Here is a 19,143-nt window from a genome sequence, read left to right on the forward strand (position 1 = left end):
ACACATAGTGTGATTAGACTGTGGAACTCCCTGCCACATGAAATTGCATACTCCACGGTCTTAAGGAGATTCCGAAACCGATGGGACATTTCTGTGGATGAGGCTATCCAGCCTTCCAGCATTATCATAACTAACAATCACAAGTTCTGGGAGGGGCATTAAACTGCCAGCTACAGGGCTTCCATCAATCTCTGCCTAGCAGAGAACAGCATGAGACCTGTCAGGAGGGCAGATTATCCCACAGCTGCTACTGTAGGGTTCTTACACCTTCCTGTGGATCCCCCTCTTAGGCTGGGGGGGGGGATCTTTTAGCCACTCAGCAACAGGACACTGGCCTGGCTGACCCTTGGCTTTGATCCAGTCTGGCCGGTCCCATGGCACCGGGTGCCGTACATAAACCTCTGCAGTGACTGTCCCTGCCCTCAAGAGTTTATAATCAGAGAGCAGACAAGACAAAGAGCAGGAGCAGAAAGAGGATTTTTTGGGGGTGGGGGGTTGATTTGCCGAAGGTCACCCAGAAGTTGTGGCAGATCTGGGACCAGGAGCCAGCTCTCTTGACTCCCCGGCTGGTGCCCTACACCCTAGACCGCACCTGACGCAGCTAGTTATCCCATTAAGTCACCCCACTCGCTGCGCTCCGGTGCAAAGGCTGCAGGTGTTCCGCGCGTGCTGCTATAAATAGCACAGGAGGCGGTGTGTGCCAGATGGCTTGTCAGAGCCTCACCCCGCCAAGGCCATCGGCTGCCACAGCCGGGCCAGCCACCCAGAGCCAGCGCGCGGCTTCCTTCCAACACCGACCGGGCGGCATGAAGCAGCATCTGCAGGAGCCAAGCACGCCTCGGCCCCCTTTCGTGCTAAGCAGAGACCCGTTCAGCCATTCCGCTCGCCCCTAGAGCCAGGACATTCCCAACCATAATGCTGGGAAGCGTGCTGCTTTCTGGGACAGCTGGGGAAAAGATCTTTCCAAAAACCCGACCGGGAACTGTGTAAATCAGAACTAGAATCCGCCCCGCACCACTCCCCCAGTGTCACTGCTCCCACCCCACCCCGCTCCCCCAGTGTCACCGCTCCTGCCCCGCCCCTCTCCCCCAGTGTCACCGCTCCTCCCCGGCCCGCTCCCCCAGTGTCACCACTCCTCCCCAGCCCACTCCCCCAGTGTCACCGCTCCCCCAGTGTCACCGCTCCTCCCCGCACCACTCCCCCAGTGTCACCGCTCCCCCAGTGTCACCGCTCCCGCCCCGCCCCGCTCCCCCAGTGTCACCGCTCCCCCAGTGTCACCGCTCCGCCCCGCACTACTCCCCCAGTGTCACCGCTCCTCCCCACCCCGCTCCCCCAATGTCACCGCTCCTCCCTGCCCCGCTCCCCCAATGTCACCGTTCCTCCCCGCCCACTCCCCAGTGTCACTGCTCCCCCAGTGTCAGCGCTCCTCCCCGCCCCGCTCCCCCAGTGTCACCGCTCCGCCCCGCCCACTCCCCCAGTGTCACTGCTCCTCCCTGCCCCGCTCCCCCAGTGTCACCGCTCCACCAATGTCACCGCTCCGCCCCGCCCCACTCCCCCAGTGTCACCGCTCCTCCCTACCCCGCTCCCCCAGTGTCACCACTCCCCCAGTGTCACCGCTCCTCCCCGCCCACTCCATCAATGTCACCGCTCCGCCCCGCCCACTCCCCCAGTGTCACCACTCCCCCAGTGTCACCGCTCCTCCCCGCCCTCTCCCCCAGTGTCACCACTCCCTTCTGGCCTTAAACTCTATGGCCCAATTCCACAGAGGTATCTGGGCTCCCAACTTCCCTTGATGTCAGTGGACGTTTGGAGCCTAAATGTCCTTGAGGCTGTGGGCCTGTGCCCCACAGGCCATTCCATGTCCAGGCCTTACAGCCGCAGGGCCCAGATAAGGCCCTAGCAGAGCTCCAGAAGCAGAACAAGGGGCAGGGGTTCAGCAGCTCAGGCTGGGCTTTCGAGGGACCCCAGGTTGCACCTGGTTTTGAAAATCTGGCCTTTGGGACTGGAATCTGCACCATTGATGTCAGCAGCAGCTTTACCTCTGGGGCTAAACCCTGGAAGGAAACACAGCTACTCAGCTCATCCTACACCCCCAGCCACGGCTAGGAGGAGAAAACACTCCTTGGAACTCCAACTGCCTTCCGCATGGATCTTCACTCACTGCATGGCTCCGGGGCACCATCGGGGTGATGTGTTCCCCGTGAACCTCACACGCGTATTCACAAGGCCAACTGAACAGCAGGGGAGTGTTAATTAAACAAACCCAACTCCAGAGCAGCTCAGAAAACAGGAGCATTTTTCACAAAAAAATAAAATATCTAAAATTGGATCAAAAAGAAAAGGAGTACTTGTGGCACCTTAGAGACTAACCAATTTATCTGAGCATAAGCTTTCATGATGCATCCGATGAAGTGAGCTGTAGCTCACGAAAGCTCATGCTCAAATAAATTGGTTAGTCTCTAAGGTGCCACAAGTCCTCCTTTTCTTTTTGCGGATACAGACTAACACGGCTGCTACCCTGACACCTAAAATTGGATCGTTGTTCATCCACTGCTTAAAAAACACTCAAGCCATGCTGGTGGTGTCTGGCTCTCTGCCCTGGCTCCCACAGTGCAGCAAGAGAGGAGCCTTTAGCACGAGCGTGGGACATCCTGCTTTTAGAACCAATGGTTGCAGGTTCAAACTCTGCCAGCAACCAAGTCAGTGGCCTTATTATATTCGTCCAGAAATGGGGGTGGGGGGAGAGGTGATTAGTCAAGCCCCAGCAATTCAGCCAAATTAAAATAGATGCTCAGTAGGGCAGCGTGGGGCACATCTGTGATTTAGGAACCATCCTGCTGCCGCATTTTGATTTAACCCCAAAGCCCTGGTGTGCTCACACTGCTCACAAAAGCTCACACACTTAAACAGTGGCAAGAAGCATATTCCTTCCCTGCCCCGCTCACAAGCCCTCCCCCCCCCATCTTCAATTTCAATTTCTTTAAACAAAAATTCACCCCCAGGAGAAGCCAGAAGTGGATACTGTTGTCCAAAAGGTGAACAACTGGGAAAGATTTAAGCACCCACCGAATTAACTCCCTTTAGGCTCTGCCGGTTTAACAGCCCTATCGCCTAGGTGAGCCATGTGCTGCGTCGCTGGCCACGTGACCCATCGGAGGCAGAGTTTTGAACTTTCATAGCTGACAGGCCAAAGATAGAAAACACCTCGCTTGGCAGCGGCAGGAAGTGGCCGCTCATTGCAGGCCCATAAAGGGATTTCAGGACTCATCAAGCACCTTTGCAATGGTGCAGATCTTTGGATGCCTCCTGAGGTCTAGCTAGTACCCCCGGACCTGAGGGAGTTGTGCGGCAGTCTGCCAAGGGTGGGGAGTCAGTTCCTAGCTGCTAGGAGCTGGGGCAAAGTCCTGCCCCTCCCTGGCTGGGAACTCCTTCCCCCACCCTCTCCCACCACCCCTGCTCCTAGGCAGCAGGGTGCAGTGGGAGGGCAAGCCGGGGTGCAGGGGTGGGGGAAGGTAGAATAGAGCCCAGAGGATCTCTGGAGACTGCACCGTGCCCTGGGTCGGGGGATGTATTGGGTTTATCTTGGAACCGATCTGTTGGTCAGTGAGATGTTGCATGTGTGAGGGCTGGGAATGCCCCATCACTTAGTGGAGGGGGGCAGGGCTAAGACTGAGTTTGGTCACTATCAGCGCTCCCCATGAAGAGCCCCATAACCCTCCCCCCCCGGCGTTGGGGTCCCCCCGTTCTCTGGAGGAGGTCTGGCTTAACACATGTTAACAACCAGCACGTCTTGGCATCACTAGCAAAAAGATAGTTTCACCCCACGCTGACCCGGGCTGCAGCTCCAGCAGCATTAGCATGAACCTGCATTAGCTGGTTCAGGTAACCCCGCCCCGACTGCTTGGGTTTACCTGCTGCACCTACCTTGTGCGCACTAGGAGCGTCACATCACTTGCATTAGCATGCGCCTGGCACACAGATGCCTTTTTCTCCAGGGCAGACAAGCCTGCTCCCAGCTGTGGTTAGGCATCATGGTAGGAAACATGAAAACAGGATTCAAAGTCCCAGGGCCGAGATCCTCACAGCCTCAGGTTTGGGGTTTTTAACCTGACATTCCAAGCAGACAGGGGCCAGGCCCAGCCTTTGAAAGTCAGGGCCCTTTAATGTGCCTCACATTGGGAGCCCGAATTCACTAGTCACTTCTGCAAACGTCAGCCCTTGTGCTGCTGAGCCCCTGCAGGCCAGGCTGTGTCCTCAAGGGTGCGGGGAATGGGGGAATTGAATTGAGGAGAGAGGTTCTGCTTGCTAATGCTTTGGACCCAAACTCCACTAGCAGGTGGGGCCGTGCTGAGAGACCCCCCCGCCCACAGGGACAGAGATGCTGCGGGCTCCGCACACCAAGGGCATAAGACAGACCTGATTTCCTCACCTTTCTGGATTTTGCTGAACTGCTCTGGCTAGAACGGCCTCCCCGCCCTACAAACAGATGGCCACAGACTCCAGAGCAGACCTAGCCTCTTGCGTTACCAGGAACGTTACCTAGGGAAGGGTCCTGCAGACTCCCTCCAAGGGCTTGGTCTCTTTACAGGTTGAAAGAACAGGAGTACTTGTGGCACCTTAGAGACTAACCAATTTATTTGAGCATAAGGTTTCGTGAGCTACAGCTCACTTCATCGGATGCAGCTTACAAAAGCTTATGCTCAAATAAATTGGTTAGTCTCTAAGGTGCCACAAGTCCTCCTTTTCTTTTTGCGGATACAGACTAACAGGCTGCTGCTCTGAAACCTGCACAGGTTGAGTTTGTTTAAGCCAGTCCTTTGTGATTAGTCAGAACACGCCCCACCAGCTGGGATGGGGCAACAGAAGGGTTAAACCCAAGGAGGGCTAGCTCCTCCCTATGCAATTTAGAGTATGTGTCTTACCTGATCCAGACCAGGATGTGTGAGCAAATGGGAAGAAACTGTAAGCAGGGCAGAGAGGTGGCTGTTGAATGGATTCACCCTAGTGCCTTGCAGGTGGGGATCAGAGCCCGGAGCAGCCAGGAGTCTCAGCCAGCCCCACTTGCCTCACTGTGAGTACTAGCAACCAGCCTTTTCTTACTGTTGCTCTACATAGGATGGTGTGTAGAGATTTACAGGAGCAGGGCACAAGTGCAGAGTGGCTGGCTCTGGGCTAGCGATGTCGTTGGGCCTCCCAAGAGGTAAGTGGGGTGGCACCCATCTGTAAGGCCAGGCAGGGTGGGTGCTGCTGGCTCATGACTTATTTGCCCACTTGTCACAGGTCAGGGCTGTTAAGGGCAGAGTGTTCTCCTTTAACAGCTTTTCTGCAGCCTTGAAGGAGGAAGCGTGGCAGTATGAAATGACTGCCCAGCCCTTCTCCTGTCCGCCAGACATGTCCAGGTGCCAGCCCCTCGACTAGGGATGGACTCTTTCCCCACCAGCTCAGAGGTCATTCAGCATGCTTAGAGGTGAATTGGTTGGGAAGGCAATGGGTGAGTCCGTTCCCAGTCTTCCCTGATTCTTGTGTCTCTAAGGTGCCACAAGTACTCCTGTTCTTTTTGCGGATACAGACTAACACGGCTGCTACTCTGAAAGGTGTCTCTCTGTGGGACTGTCTCCTCTATCCCTGCCCCACTGGCACAGACAGGAACTGGGAAGCACATTTACACCCATCTGCACTGATGGGGCAGCTGCAGACATACACAGTACAGTGTGCACAGGAACATGCATGTGAAAAGGAGAGGTGCGTTCCTAACATCCATGTGTGCTGCATTGTGGTCCCAGAGTCCCCAGCTAAACTGGATTTTATAATCCCGGTCCCAGTGACCTCGCAAACTCAAACCTATCGCCTGGGAACATCATATACCACCGCTTATCCCAAGGTGGAATCCCAGAAAGCTTGGGCCAGTTGCAGAGCAGGGAGGGTCAAAATATCCCCTTCACTCACCTAGGGTGTGATTTTCTGACTGCTTTTATTGCCAGAATAGTAACTCAGCTGCTGAATGCCTGAACAACCTCTGGAAAAGTCCCTAGCTAAGAAGCAGCCCCTTCGCAGGACGCATGCAGGAATTCAGCATTCAAAGGGGTCTTCTCAAGAATACAGGGACCCGGGAATCTATTCACTTAAATGTACAGTTTGAGGTGTAAGAATGTCTCTCTTGTGCTTGTCATTGTATGTGCCCCAGTTCCCACGCGTAGCACAGATTTTAACGTGTCCATGCATAGAACTCAGTCTGATTCTCTCCACTCACGCCCCATGCTTGGAGGCAGTCGCAGCAAAACACCCTCAGGAGAATGTTGTTGTTTCCTTAAAAAAAAGAAAACCAAACCCAAAGACATTTGAAATACCAAGCTCCGTTTTCACAGGTGAGGGTCACTTCACCAGCAGTACCTAGGCACGGAAATGGGCTTCTCCTGCCTTCGTGCCAGCTCAGTAGCATTAAGAGGAGACGTATCCAGATGTGTTTTTGTAGTCCCTAAAAAGAGGATCCTGTGTGGTGACTGGAGAAGGATCTCAGGTGTCCAATGGAGCTCAGGCTGCTGCTATGGGTCAGAGTTAAGGTCATGTCAGGGACCCTCACTAGGCAGATGGATGCTTTGGAGTGCATTGTTTGTGTCAAGTAGGTTCATGCGGTGGGATTGGCTCCCTCCTATTTATTACGTGTGCCCCCTTAGGAGTTTTACACTAGCCTGAACGCCAGGCTTGTCTGGAATATAGCCATGGGGTTTGAAGATGGAACAGACCTGTCAGGGGTACCCTGCCCCACAGCTGGCACCAGAGTTACTGTGAGGCCAGGGCTGAATGACCCGGTAATTACAATCCCCCATCCCACAGCCTCCCTGGCACTGCTGCTCCCATAAAAGGGGGGTTGGCGAAAGACCCACTCCCCTAGCCCCAGGAACTGGGGCGGGGGGGACATGCGGCACTTGAGATGGAAGGGCAGCCCCAGAGTCACCCTGCCCGGAGAAGCAGCATGGGCTGCAGGGAAGGGGGAGCCCTGTAACCCCCCTTTCCCTGGGCCAGGCGGAGCAGCAACAGCCTGGGTGGGAAGAGACCCCCAGACTCCCCTGGTCTGGAGGAGCAGTGACTGGGGAGATGTGAGGGGGGGGGAGCCCCTTCTCCTTGGTCCTGCTCAGTGGTGGCAGTTGTGAAAGGGCCAGTGGCTCCGGAGCGGGATTCATGCCAGCCTGGGGGCAGGGGCGCTTGCCTGAGGCCTGTGGTCTCACCCCGAGACCGCTCAGGCTCCCTCCTGCAAAGCGGGCCAGGTCGCTTCGCTGAGCTGAGGGGACGCCCTGGGGCTGAAGCCCCCCCTCCCCCTACCAGTGCTCAGTCCCACGTCTCTAGGGCTGGCGCCTCCACCCCTCCTTCGGGCACGGGTCTCGCTGCAGCTGCTCACGCCCTAGCAGAGTTTGTTCCTTTCCTCCAGGCTCTTTACCTGGCCCCTCTTACTGTAACGTCCGAGCGCCTCTGATCGCACGGCTCTGGCCTCAGCCCCCTCAGAGGCAGGGCTGGTAACCCCACTGCTCAGAGGGGGCTGAGGCTCCGGCACGGCAAGTGACTCACCCAAGGAGTGTGGGGCAGAGCAGGGAATTGAATCCAGATCTCCCCTGTCCTAGGCCAGAGTCCCAACCACTAGGCCATCCTTCCTGCTCCCCTGGCTCGCCTCACCCCCCTCCCAGGAGCCTCGCCAGCTCGCCCGCCAGCCCTTTCCTCGTCTGCTCCTTCCTGCCCTCCGCAGCCTTCGCTCCTCAGCAAGGGCAGCCAGGAGCAGCTGCTGGGTCTCTGGCGGGGGAGTAGCAGCAGCCACCACCACCGACCTCTTCCTCCTGTAGCATCCCTCCCTCCTCGCTGCGGGTATAGCATGCCCTGAGCTCTGCCCCTGCCTGTCAGCCCAGGGAGCAGCTGCCTTGCCCCCCAACATGGGGCACTTGCTCCCCTCTTTCCTGGAGCTACAGGTCTCCTTGCTGCCCCCAGGAACCTCTCCATCAGGCTGCCAGTGCCTTCGCTTTGGGGCCAGCCCCTCAGGTTCCACCCCAGCTGCCATCTTAGCACTATTCCACCCATCACTTATCCTGCCAGCCCCCTGCCCAAGTGCCTCCTGCCACCGCCTCTCCTGCCGAGAGGAGCTCCGACTCCCGACAGGCCCCGCACCCGCTGGGAGCCACTTATCCCCCCCTCTTCCCTAGCTCTGCTTCTCCAGCTGCAGGAAGAGCCCTGTTTATAAAGGGCCCCGGGAGCCATCCTGCCACAACCAGAAGGATCAGCCTTCTAAAATGGCCACCTGGCCTGGGCCTGCCTTTCCCAGCCAGCCGGGTGAGAGTGCTGCGCCAAGCCCAAGCAGGCTGGGAATAAATGTCCCTCGATGGCTGGCGCTAGGCTCCAGCTGGCAGCTGGCCCACCACAGGTGAGGGGCTATTTGGGGGGTTTGTTCTCTCTCCTTTCCTGGTGGCTCTTTTATAGGAGCAAACACAGAACATATGGAAGCAGGGGGAGGTTTGGCTGGGTGCTAGGGGGCGAAGGAGGGGCATGGGGGGGAGAGTAAAGGGGACCAACTACTTGGTCAGGCAGCTGTTCCCTTCTGGAATGAAAACCTGGGCCATGTTACTTAGGGGGTGGCATGGAGACAACGGGTTATCCTGGGTCTCATAGACTTTAAGATCAGAAGGGGTCTTAAATTATGATCGTCTAGTCTGACCTCCTGCACAACGCAGGCCACAGAATCTCACCCACCGACTCCTGCGATAAACCTCTCTCCTATGTCTGAGCTATTGAAGTCCTCAAATCACGGTTTAAAGACTTCAGGTGTCTCCTGGTTGCGTGTGCCTCCTACCCAACTGGAGTCAGCTGGGGCCTCATGTGTAGAAGCGCTGAGCACTCCCAGCTGTAGCTGAATGCAGTGGGAGCTGTGAGTGCTCAGCGCCTCTGGAAAAACAGGCCCTTGGTGGCTGGAGCTGAGCACCCAGGAACAAAGGCCCCTGCAATTCATGGACACTTTTGCAAAAGTAATCTCCTTGTGTCTCAGTGTACCCATCTGTAAAATGGGGGTAATGCTATCTCACCTTGTGTTGCTACAGTGAGTTCAGGACTGGTTGTGCAGTACTTGATTCCTGCAGCCATGAGCACTACAGAAAAGCCTAGGAGGAAATGAATAATTCTGAATTCAGTGCAGCGTTTGGAGGGTGTGCAGTAAACAAGGCCTGGGGCTGTATATTGAATGAGAAGGCTAAAAAGAAATAATGAACTGCTATCTAATCCACTGGGCACTGAATGAGGCCAGGGCCCTGTGGGGAAAACAATAGTCTGTGATTAAAACTGCATCCTGATGCATGCGGGCCCAAATTAAGATTGCATGGGCAACCTTTACTCTGGCATTTCCTGTCTTTTGATCAACTGACTGTGCAACTTTAATATTCTTGTTAATGTAGATTTTTGCTTATAATTAAGGCTACGGTTATGTCACGGAAGTCACAGATTCTGTGACTTCCATTGACCTCTGTGACATTTTCTGTCCCAGGGCTAGAGCTCCCAGCCCCCACCCTGGTGGGAACCCCCTGCATCTGCCCAGCCATCAGGGCGGTGGGAGAACCCCCCGCAGCAGCCCAGCCATTGCAGGGGACCCCCCTGAGCACCCAGCTGCTCTGGGGAGCAAGGGGACCCTGCAGCAGCCCAGCCCCTGCAGGCAGGGGAACCCTGGAGCTCCCACTCACCACAGCGATGGGGAACCCTGGACCCTGAGCAGCAGTGGGTGCTGAACCCACCTCCCCATCTTATCAGGGATATTTTTAGTGAAAGTCAGGGACAAGTCACAGGCTTCCGGGAATTTTTGTTTATTACCCGTGACCTGTCCCTGACTTTTACTAAAAATATCCATGACAAAAACTTAGCCTTGTTGATAATATAACCATGCTTCATTTAACTTCTTTGCCATTTCACTGCCATGTGTCATCCGTGAATGGAATGATTTTAGATGCCATTCTAGATGCCTCTTTTTAGGGAGTCTGGAGAAACTGCAGAGTCTGAAGCTGTCTTGTTTGCAAGCATAGATCAGCTTTAGCATGCTAATGTCTTGAGAGTTTAGTTCATGAGTCAGCCTGCATTTCTCCTCAGAATATTGTGTTCAAAGGTTCTCCTGCAGTGAGGCCTTTGTTTGGCTTAAATCTGGTTTCCCTGTCTTTGCTGCTTAGATGATGTTGCCTTTTACGCTAATCCTGGCTCTCAGTGCTGTGATTGTGTGGGTCAGCGAAACAACACAGCAGCTATGAAATCTCCTTTCATCATTACTAACAAAATGAACCCTGCACTTTCAGTATGAAACTCTGGAGTGGCCTATGTAGTTAGCGGGTCTGGCCCCAAGGACCTTGTGTGCTGTATTAGCTCTGTTCTATAAAACAACTGCAAGACCACACAAAACGGTTTAAAAAAGAGATCTTGGCTGCCAGACCTTTTTAGGGCAAAAGGATAAACAATACTTGGCGTTTCTAGGCCAAGTAGTTTGATGAAGGGATTAATCCAAAAACAATTGCGGCCCTGATTCAGCCTGGCCCTGGAGCACATGCTTAACTTGAAACATGTGAGTCATTGAATTCAGTAAAAAGAAAAGGAGGACTTGTGGCACCTTAGAGACTAACCAATTTATTTGAGCATAAGCTTTCGTGAGCTACAGCTCACTTCATCGGATGCATACTGTGGAAAGTGTAGAAGATCTTTTTATACACATAAAGCATGAAAAAATACCTCCTCCCACCCCACTCTCCTGCTGGTAATAGCTTATCTAAAGTGATCACTCTCCTTACAATGACAGGTTTTAGAGTAACAGCTGTGTTAGTCTGTATTCGCAAAAAGAAAAGGAGTACTTGTGGCACCTTAGAGACTAACCAATTTATTTGAGCATGAGCTTTCGTGAGCTACAGCTCACTTCACCGATGAAGTGAGCTGTAGCTCACGAAAGCTCATGCTCAAATAAATTGGTTAGTCTCTAAGGTGCCACAAGTACTCCTTTTCTTTCTCCTTACAATGTGTATGATAATCAAGTTGGGCCATTTCCAGCACAAATCCAGGTTTTCTCACAAATCCAGGTTTTTTCACACATGCTTTATGTGTATAAAAAGATCTTCTACACTTTCCACAGTATGCATCCGATGAAGTGAGCTGTAGCTCACGAAAGCTTATGCTCAAATAAATTGGTTAGTCTCTAAGGTGCCACAAGTCCTCCTTTTCTTTTTGTGAATACAGGCTAACACGGCTGTTACTCTAGCCCCACTGAATTCAATGGGTTTCATTCCCATGCTTAACATTAGGCGTGTGCTTAGGTGCCCTGCTGAGTCAGGGCCAAGGAAAGTTCCGCAAAAGTGAAAACCTCCAGCCACATGGTACTTCTTCTCCCCCGACTTCATTTCCCTGTGCACCCTCCAGTTTACTGGGTGGAGAAGCTACAGATTTGTGCCTAAATTCTAATCGGAATTTGTCTGCCCCATCCTCAGACTCAGGCAGAGGTTGCTGAACGGGTTGTTGCTCTGCCCATGTTTGACTCTGGAGTAGGTCTCCTCTGGGTCTATTGAGCCACCCCCGGGAGACGCTGTTTCTGAAAATCTAAGGGAGAGCTCTTCAGTGGCTTTTGAGGACTTGTTCAGCGTTTTCAGCCGGTCGCTGACCGGTAAATCAGAGAGCTGGTGTGAACTCATGCCCTTGTACATGCAGCTCCTCTCAAAGAGGCACGATTGTCAGTTTCTTTTTTTAACCAGATCACCACATTGGTGCGACACAAGATGGACTAACGCACAGGCTGAGTTTCCAGTGGGAACTTTAACTCTCCACTGTCACGTGGCTGGACTGTTGTAACCCGGCCTCCTGCCAGGCGTGGCTGGGAGTGCGGCAGGTCCAGTTCCCTGGAGAGGTCGGGTAGTGCACTGGGCACACCGGGAACAGAGGCAAGCGTGGCAGGTGCTCCGGGTACTGGGCTTGTTGGTGGATTCCCGTGACCACTCGCACGTTCCGGGTGATGGAGGATTCCTTCAGGAGGGCTGCCAGGAACAAGTGCCATGAGCACTAGGACTGCACCAGCCAACGAATGCCACCCCCGCTCCTAACCCAGCCCCTAAGGGCAGCCCCGTGAAGGGGTCAAGGGTAACTCTGTTCCGTGCAGCTCCCCAGACGTAGTGCTAGGGCCACGCCCCCTCTGGAAGCCATTCCAGCACACACAGCCCATGGCCGGCTCCTTGGTCTGCGCTCTTGCTGTGGCCCATCCATCCACCCTATCCTGCTGCCCCCACCTGCAGCTGTTCCCCGCCAGCCACAGGCTGCTTCCTTGCCTGCCACCGACTCCCTGCTGCGGCTGATGCCCCTGGCTGCCCCACGGTAGCCCCTTTTCCTATAGGGTTATGGAGCCCTCTGCAGGCTGGATGCTGAGCTGAGTAACGGCGCCCTCAACTGGCTGGCTGCATCCTTTCCCTCCAGCTGAGCATGACGGTATTTTTCAGTCCTTAATATTTGCTATGTTCTTTGCCAGTCCCCGGATGGTGTTTGTGTCACTTTCCTCCCGGGAGGTAGGAATTTAACAGTCCTCTCTGTAAACGAGAGACTGTTCTGGCTCTGGAGGGACTCTTTAGAAAAGCAAACCTTTGAAGGTGGGTTAAATGTTGGCTCTTTCCTCTCGAGCCGCCCTAATCCCAGAAGTTACTGCTCAGATTTTTGCCACCAGTGAGCAACTTTTAGAAGCATGAACGTAGCCGCCAGGTCACCAGAAAATGTAAAATGTCAACAAATAACTAATTATGCATAACTTGAAACTCGTGTAACCACGGCAACCCTTCCGCCCCACAAACCCCAACAGGAAACGTGTGAAAGGCTCAGGCCCATATCAGGGCAGGTTTGGGGAAGTCTCTCTCCTCTCTCGATTGGCCTCTCGCTACAGGCCAGTTCCCTTTGCTTTGCCACTGTGACGCCCCTGCCCGCCAAAGTGCCTGCACTCACTCCTCTTCGTGGTCCCGGAGGCTGCAAGATGGACACCCGCGCCCCTCAACCGCTGCCCAGATCTCGGAGCAGGGCCTCGCGCTTGTTCAGCCCATCCCAGGTGCGGGACATAGGTCTTATTCAGCAGGGAACAGTAACTGTCTCTATGAGCTGAGCCAAGGGTGCAGCATCCTTCTGCTCCGCCAGACAAGGCGACCGGAGCACTTGTAATACCCTGGAGCGGGCTTCAGCCGACAGGGGCTTAGGGAATCGCTCTCAGATAGTAAAGTGTCTTGGCTGTAGGTCTGTGACAAAGGGTGACGGAGATGGGAATCGTGTTACGTTGCAAAGGGTTCAGTGAATCGCCCCAGAGACTGATGTTGACTCTGTACGTAGTTTGTCTCCATCACTGGTTTGGAAAGGAAGAGGAAGTAGGTAGCATGTTGGTAAATATAGCCGGCAACACTGACGGGGGGACTGTGGGAAATGGGGCCTGGAGAGAAATATTATCCGGGGCCTAAAATAATTCAATGAGTTTCAACTGGGCAGAATCAACCCAAGATACGGAGCGCCCAAGAGAGGGAGAGGCTGGGAAAGCAGTGATTGCTCTGGGGACAGGACCTTGTGGTCAGGGGCTGCTCTACCTCTAGGCAGCTGCCAGAGGCAGCAGGTTTCTGGGAGGAGTAGGTGGGTGGGGTGGTTATTTTGAGTGCTTGGCTGGTGAAATTTGCAGTGGCGCCTGAAGGACTGCAACAGTGGGGAGGGGAGGCAACCAGGCCAACTCTGACTGGTATTGTAACGCGGTACATGGGGTCACAGCACTGCTCCAGTTTGGCCCAGCTGCCCTTCCATCATGCCGGAGGGGTGGCTGGGCCAAGGTAAGGGGCAACACCGTTACACCTCCCAGCTTCAGTCAGTGGTCAAGGGGGGCACCTGCCCCCCCTTGTCACGCCTCTGCTGAGTTCAGGTTCTCAGATGTGGGGGGCAAAGATTCCGGCACCAAGGAGGGGGCATCACACTGAAGTTCTGCCGAGGGCTGCAGGTTGGCTTGAGCAGCCTCCGAGTTTGGTCTCGCGGATGGGGACAGGGTGCCAGGTGAGAGAGGTGGCTTCTGTTCCTGGCTCTGTCTGTGTGAGTGTGAGCAAGTCACCTCCCTGCTCAGTGTCTCAGTTTCCTTGCCTCCCTTTTGGCTGGCTTCTCAACTGAGACTGCTGGCTCTGTGTGTGTGTACCGTGGGAGATGGGTAGGAGATGCTGCAAGGCAATTGATTCTCTGTGTTTCTGTGTGAAAACTTTGTACCCATTATAGCTCCAATAACATTTACGATCATAGAACTGCAGAGCTCACAAGGAGAAAACAACTTGTCTGTGTCTTATCAGCTCATTTCCTTTGGGCACCTGACAGCAGTTTACCTGAAGCCAGTTAGTTTCCTGGTACAGTCAATAAGCCAGTCTTCCCTCTTGCTCAGATGACATTTAGAAACGCCAACAGGGGCATGAGGGAAAGCTTTCTGTGCTTGTAGTAGGAAAATTTAAAATGTCCTGCAATTGAAATGGGATTTATCAGAAAGCTGACAATGTTCTGAGGTTGTGCATTCCCTGACTTTCCAGAGGGAACTGGACATTGTTCATGTTCCATTAAATTGGGCCAAAAAGTCCAAATTTGGATGATTAAATCTAGATATCTGAAGAAGCAGTCTGGTTTTTAGGCTTATTGGCACCAAAAAAGTGACCCTGCTTTAACTACAATTGTGCAGGTTGGTTGGTTGGGGTTTTTTTAATCCATTTGCTGAAACCTGTACAAACACAAAAGGATGCTGGTCCCGCCTCAGTCTGCTGCATGGGACCCCTTGCCGGGTTATCTGAGCACCTCGCAATGCTCCCCTCCCCCCATGAGGCAAAAAGGCTATTCTCCCCCTGCTGCAGGTGGGAGCTGAGAGAGATTAAGTGACTTGCCCAAGATCACACAGTCTGTGGCAGGGAAGGGAATTGAACTGAGCTCTCTCAAGTGAGGGCTCTAACCCCTGGGCCATCCTTCCTCTTCTTCCCTTCCCTTTCATGCATAGGAACACAGCCCAATTACAGGAGCGGATGCTGGGTTTTTGTTGTGTGCAATACACTGCTTTTACACAGCCTTACCATGCCACTATTTTTAGACTTCAAGTGCAGGTATGGCACTGTGTAGTTTTTGCCCTGTGTACTCACAATAATGGATCTCTACCCAGCTGTATCCCTAGTGACTTTATCGATCTTCCTTCTGTAGAAGGGGTTTTGTAGTGTCATTATTTTGTCCCCAGATACGTACACAGTATGTTGTCAGTGTTAAGGGGCTAGTGTGAGCTCCTCCACCGGCTGCAATGCCCCCAAGGGCAGTTGTGCCAAGCAGGGATAGCCAGACTGCAGCACGCTTTGGCAATGCCACCTCCACCCTGGGGGGCCGGGAGAAGGTGACGTAGAGCTTGTGATGCCCACTGGGGGGGCAGGCAGGTGGGGGGCTGACTGCTTGGCACTGGAGGGGCTGAATGAATGGCTTGGCAGTGTGGGGCTGTAAGTGAAGGCTCCAAAACTGCTGTGTTGGGGCTTTCCTTGGGGGAGCCTGGGGAGAGCCTGGTGCAGCAGTGGGGCTGGGGAGCAAAACCGGGCAAGCCCCCATGAAGATGTGTTACAGAAGTGAGGCTCTTTCCCACGGGTGGAGTTCGGGATTGCGGAGGCTGAGTTGCCAATGGTTACAATTCTATCATGAGTCTTGTGACGGTGTTTATTTGGTTTTTTAAAGCCCCAGCTCCTGGAGTCATGTGAGATCTCAGCTCTCTGACATTAGAGTGAGTTCCTAGGCAGAGGAAAGCTGGAAAACGTGACCAGATATTTGTTCAATATCTTCATTAATGATCTGGAGGATGGTGTGGATTGCACCCTCAGCAAGTTTGTGGATGACACTAAACTGGAAGGAGTGGTAGATACGCTGGAGGGCAGGGATAGGATACAGAGGGACCTAGACAAATTAGAGGATTGGGCCAAAAGAAATCTGATGAGGTTCAACAAGGACAAGTGCAGAGTCCTGCACTTAGGACGGAAGAACCCAATGCACCGCTACGGACTAGGGACCGAATGGCTAGGCAGCAGTTCTGCAGAGAAGGACCTAGGGGCGACAGTGGACGAGAAGCTGGATATAAGTCAACAGTGTGTCCTTGTTGTCAAGAAGGCCAATGGCATTTTGGGGTGTATAAGTAGGGGCATTGCCAGCAGATTGAGGGACGTGATCGTTCCCCTCTATTTGACATTGGTGAGGCCTCATCTGGAGTACTGTGTCCAGTTTTGGGCCCCACACTACAAGAAGGATGTGGAGAAATTGGAGAGAGTCCAGCGAAGGGCAACAAAAATGATTAGGGAACTGGAACACATGACTTATGAGGAGAGGCTGAGGGATCTGGGATTGTTTAGTCTATGGAAGAGAAGACTGAGGGGGGATTTGAGAGCTGCTTTTAACTACCTGAAAGGTGGATCCAAAGAGGATGGATCTAGACTATTCTCAGTGATAGCAGATGACAGGAAAAGGAGTAATGGTCTCAAGTTGCAGTGGGGGAGATTTAGGTTGGATATTAGGAAAAACTTTTTCACTAGGGAGGATGGTGAAACACTGGAATGCGTTACCTAGGGAGGTGGTAGAAGTTTTTAAGGTCAGGCTTGACAAAGCCCTGGCTGGGATGATTTAGTTGGGATTGGTCCTGCTCTGGGCAGGGGGTTGGACTAGATGGCCTCCAGAGGTCCCTTCCAACTCTGTTATTCTATGATTCTATGACTTCCAAGGGCTCAAAGCCCAAAAGGTCCTCGGGCTGCAGTATTTATTATCTTTTAAACTCATGACTTTTGGGGCCTGGCTCATGGCTTTTGGACAGGTGGGCTTAGCAGCCCTGGAAGGGAGCCTGGCCTGACAGTGCAGCAATGTCCCTCTGGTGGCCAGAGCCCTGCCATGAGTTCCCAGCAACCCTGGCTCCATTGGCCATTCTCCCCATCGAGGCCAGCGCATTCCTGACAGTCCGACCAGAATGCTCTCGCCATCCTTGCCCAGACCCCACCCACGTCACCTCCCGCCCAGTGCTGCCATCCCAAATCCAGCCTGACACTGTCAGCTGCCTAACAGACTGTAGTCCCGATCTCTCCCCAGGCCTGCCAGGAGGAGGAGAACCCCACCCCGGTGTATGTGAACATACAGGAGCTCCGGCAGCTATCAGCAGTCACTGACCCCTCCCCGCCCCAGCGCTGCCCTAGCAGCGTCCTCGCGGACTGGGAGACCCATACGGACACGGGCAGCGGGCACTTGTTCTACTACAACTCAGTGACGGGCGAGACCACCTGGGATTCCCCGTTCGGGTGCCCAGAAGATGGAGTGAGTCCTGCTCCCTCTCCCTCGCCGTCTCTTGTCCCATGCCCCGCGGTGGCCGAATGGGGCCAGTATGTGGATGACGCCAGCGGCCAGGTGTTTTTCTATAATTCAGTAACGGGTGAGACATCGTGGGAGCCGCCCCCGGCTACAGAAGAGCCCAGCACTCAGGAGATGCAGCCCGCAATTGCACAGTACAGACCCATGGACCAGAGGGTGAGCCTCCAGGAGGAGCAGGAGTGAGAGAAAAGCTGGGTGGTCAAGGAGGGAGGAACAAGGGGGAGCCCGAGCCAGTAGCTCTGGGGAGTGCGGGTGATGGCTGGATTTGGTGAGGTGCAGCATGGAACAGAGCTGACTGGGCAGGGTGGATTCTGGGTGGTGGTCTGGGGAATAAACCAGGGGGAGGTGTTGGGGATCTCCAGGATCCAGGGAACCGCAGGAGAATCCTGCTGGATTCTCTCCTCTCTGCGAGGAGGTCTGGGGAGCTCACCGAGGTGGGGCACAGGGAGCATGTGGGAGGAGGAGGGGTGCACAGAAGTGATCTCTCTTATGTTCTCAGCCGCCAACTCCAGAAACGGACTATCCGGATCTGTCCCCCGAGGAGCTGGACGGTTACCCGGAGGAGGACTATTCCCCGGTGGGGTCCTACGAGCAGAGCACCTACCCTTACCTTCTGCCGGGGAGATCCCCCAGGCACTCAGCGGAGCTGAGCCCCTCTCCGGGCTGGTGCAGCCAGAACAACCCCGAGGGGCAAGCCTTCTACCCTGACCATTTCACTTCGGACACGGTACGAAGCGTGGCCCTGGCGAGGAGCCGGTGGGGGGGTGGGAGTCATTGGAGGGAGACAAGGGCCAGGCAGGATGTATGGTGTTTGAAAGGAGGAGGAAATGGAGCCTGATGGGTCTTGGGGAGGAGTCGGGGTGGAAGTGGAATGGGGAGAGTGAAGGGGCATTGGGGCAGCACAAGGAAGGGGAGGATGACGTGTGCTGGAGACTCCACCTGCCCTTTGAATGATCTGGCAAGCCCCCGGGCTGCGGAGGTGGTGGAGGGGCACCTGAAGAGAGAGGCTGAGAACAGACTGGCCTGGCGTCCCAGTGGGGCACAGAGCTGCTCCCCAGGGAAGATGGGAACGTGGGCGAGTCCACCCGAGTGCTGGATTTCCCCAGAGGCGCTCAGCAGTGAGGGGGCAGGAGCAAAGGAAGCAGGTGCTGGGGGAGCCTGGGTGGGCACCAGTGGCAGGGAGGGGAGTGAGAGAGTTCAGCGGGCTCGGTAGGAGTGAAGGGGTGTAGGTGCAGAGCCAGGGGGAGAGGGCTGAGCGGAGTCTCGGGGTCGACGGCTGGGGAGTTCCCAGCATTAAAGGGCTGATGCTCAGGAGACCCAGAGCTCTGGGGCAGCGGGGCTGGGCGAGGAGAAGGGTGAGCATCTTGTTGCTGCCAAAGGTGTGTTCGTGGGCTTCAAGGCCAGAAGGGACCGTGCTGACCCTCCCGTCCGTCCTGCATGGCCCAGCCCAGAGAACCTTCCCACGGCAAGGCCAGACCCCCTGATGGAGCGAGAGCAGTGGTGGTGCACGAGGTCTTGGGCCCCTGTGCTTGGTGCTGTACGTGCACGTACCAAACATGGGCCCTGCCCCAGAGACCAGCTAGTCTGGGGCTCTACCTAGCCTTGAGTTCCGAGCTGCCCCAGCGCAAGCCCCGTTTCACCCCAGGGCAGCCAGTCCATGCTCTGGGATTACAGCTGTGCCACCCCACTGCAGGGACCAGGCCTACGAGAGGGCTGGAAAGCAAAGTAACTCCGAGCCCCTCAAGGGTGGGGTGG

At 54.8% G+C, this 19,143-nt stretch overlaps 1 protein-coding gene across 2 annotated transcripts in view; it reads left to right on the top strand.

Moving 5' to 3' along the window:
* ARHGAP27 (Rho GTPase activating protein 27) overlaps positions 1 to 19,143 on the top strand; it is a 63,013-nt gene that overhangs the window by 17,445 nt on the left and 26,425 nt on the right. Inside the window, exons 1-3 of one of the 2 annotated variants that reach the window (XM_077806139.1) lie at positions 12,958 to 13,069; positions 17,113 to 17,544; positions 17,888 to 18,115. In XM_077806139.1, coding sequence (XP_077662265.1) covers positions 12,998 to 13,069; positions 17,113 to 17,544; positions 17,888 to 18,115 — 732 coding nt within the window. In that variant the 5' untranslated portion in view covers positions 12,958 to 12,997. Of the gene's footprint in view, positions 1 to 12,957; positions 13,070 to 17,112; positions 17,545 to 17,887; positions 18,116 to 19,143 lie in introns of those variants that run through there. The other variant, XM_077806138.1, reaches the window with a different exon arrangement.

This window comes from Eretmochelys imbricata, chromosome 27 (assembly GCF_965152235.1).
Source record: "Eretmochelys imbricata isolate rEreImb1 chromosome 27, rEreImb1.hap1, whole genome shotgun sequence".
Classification (NCBI taxonomy): Eukaryota; Metazoa; Chordata; order Testudines; family Cheloniidae; genus Eretmochelys; species Eretmochelys imbricata.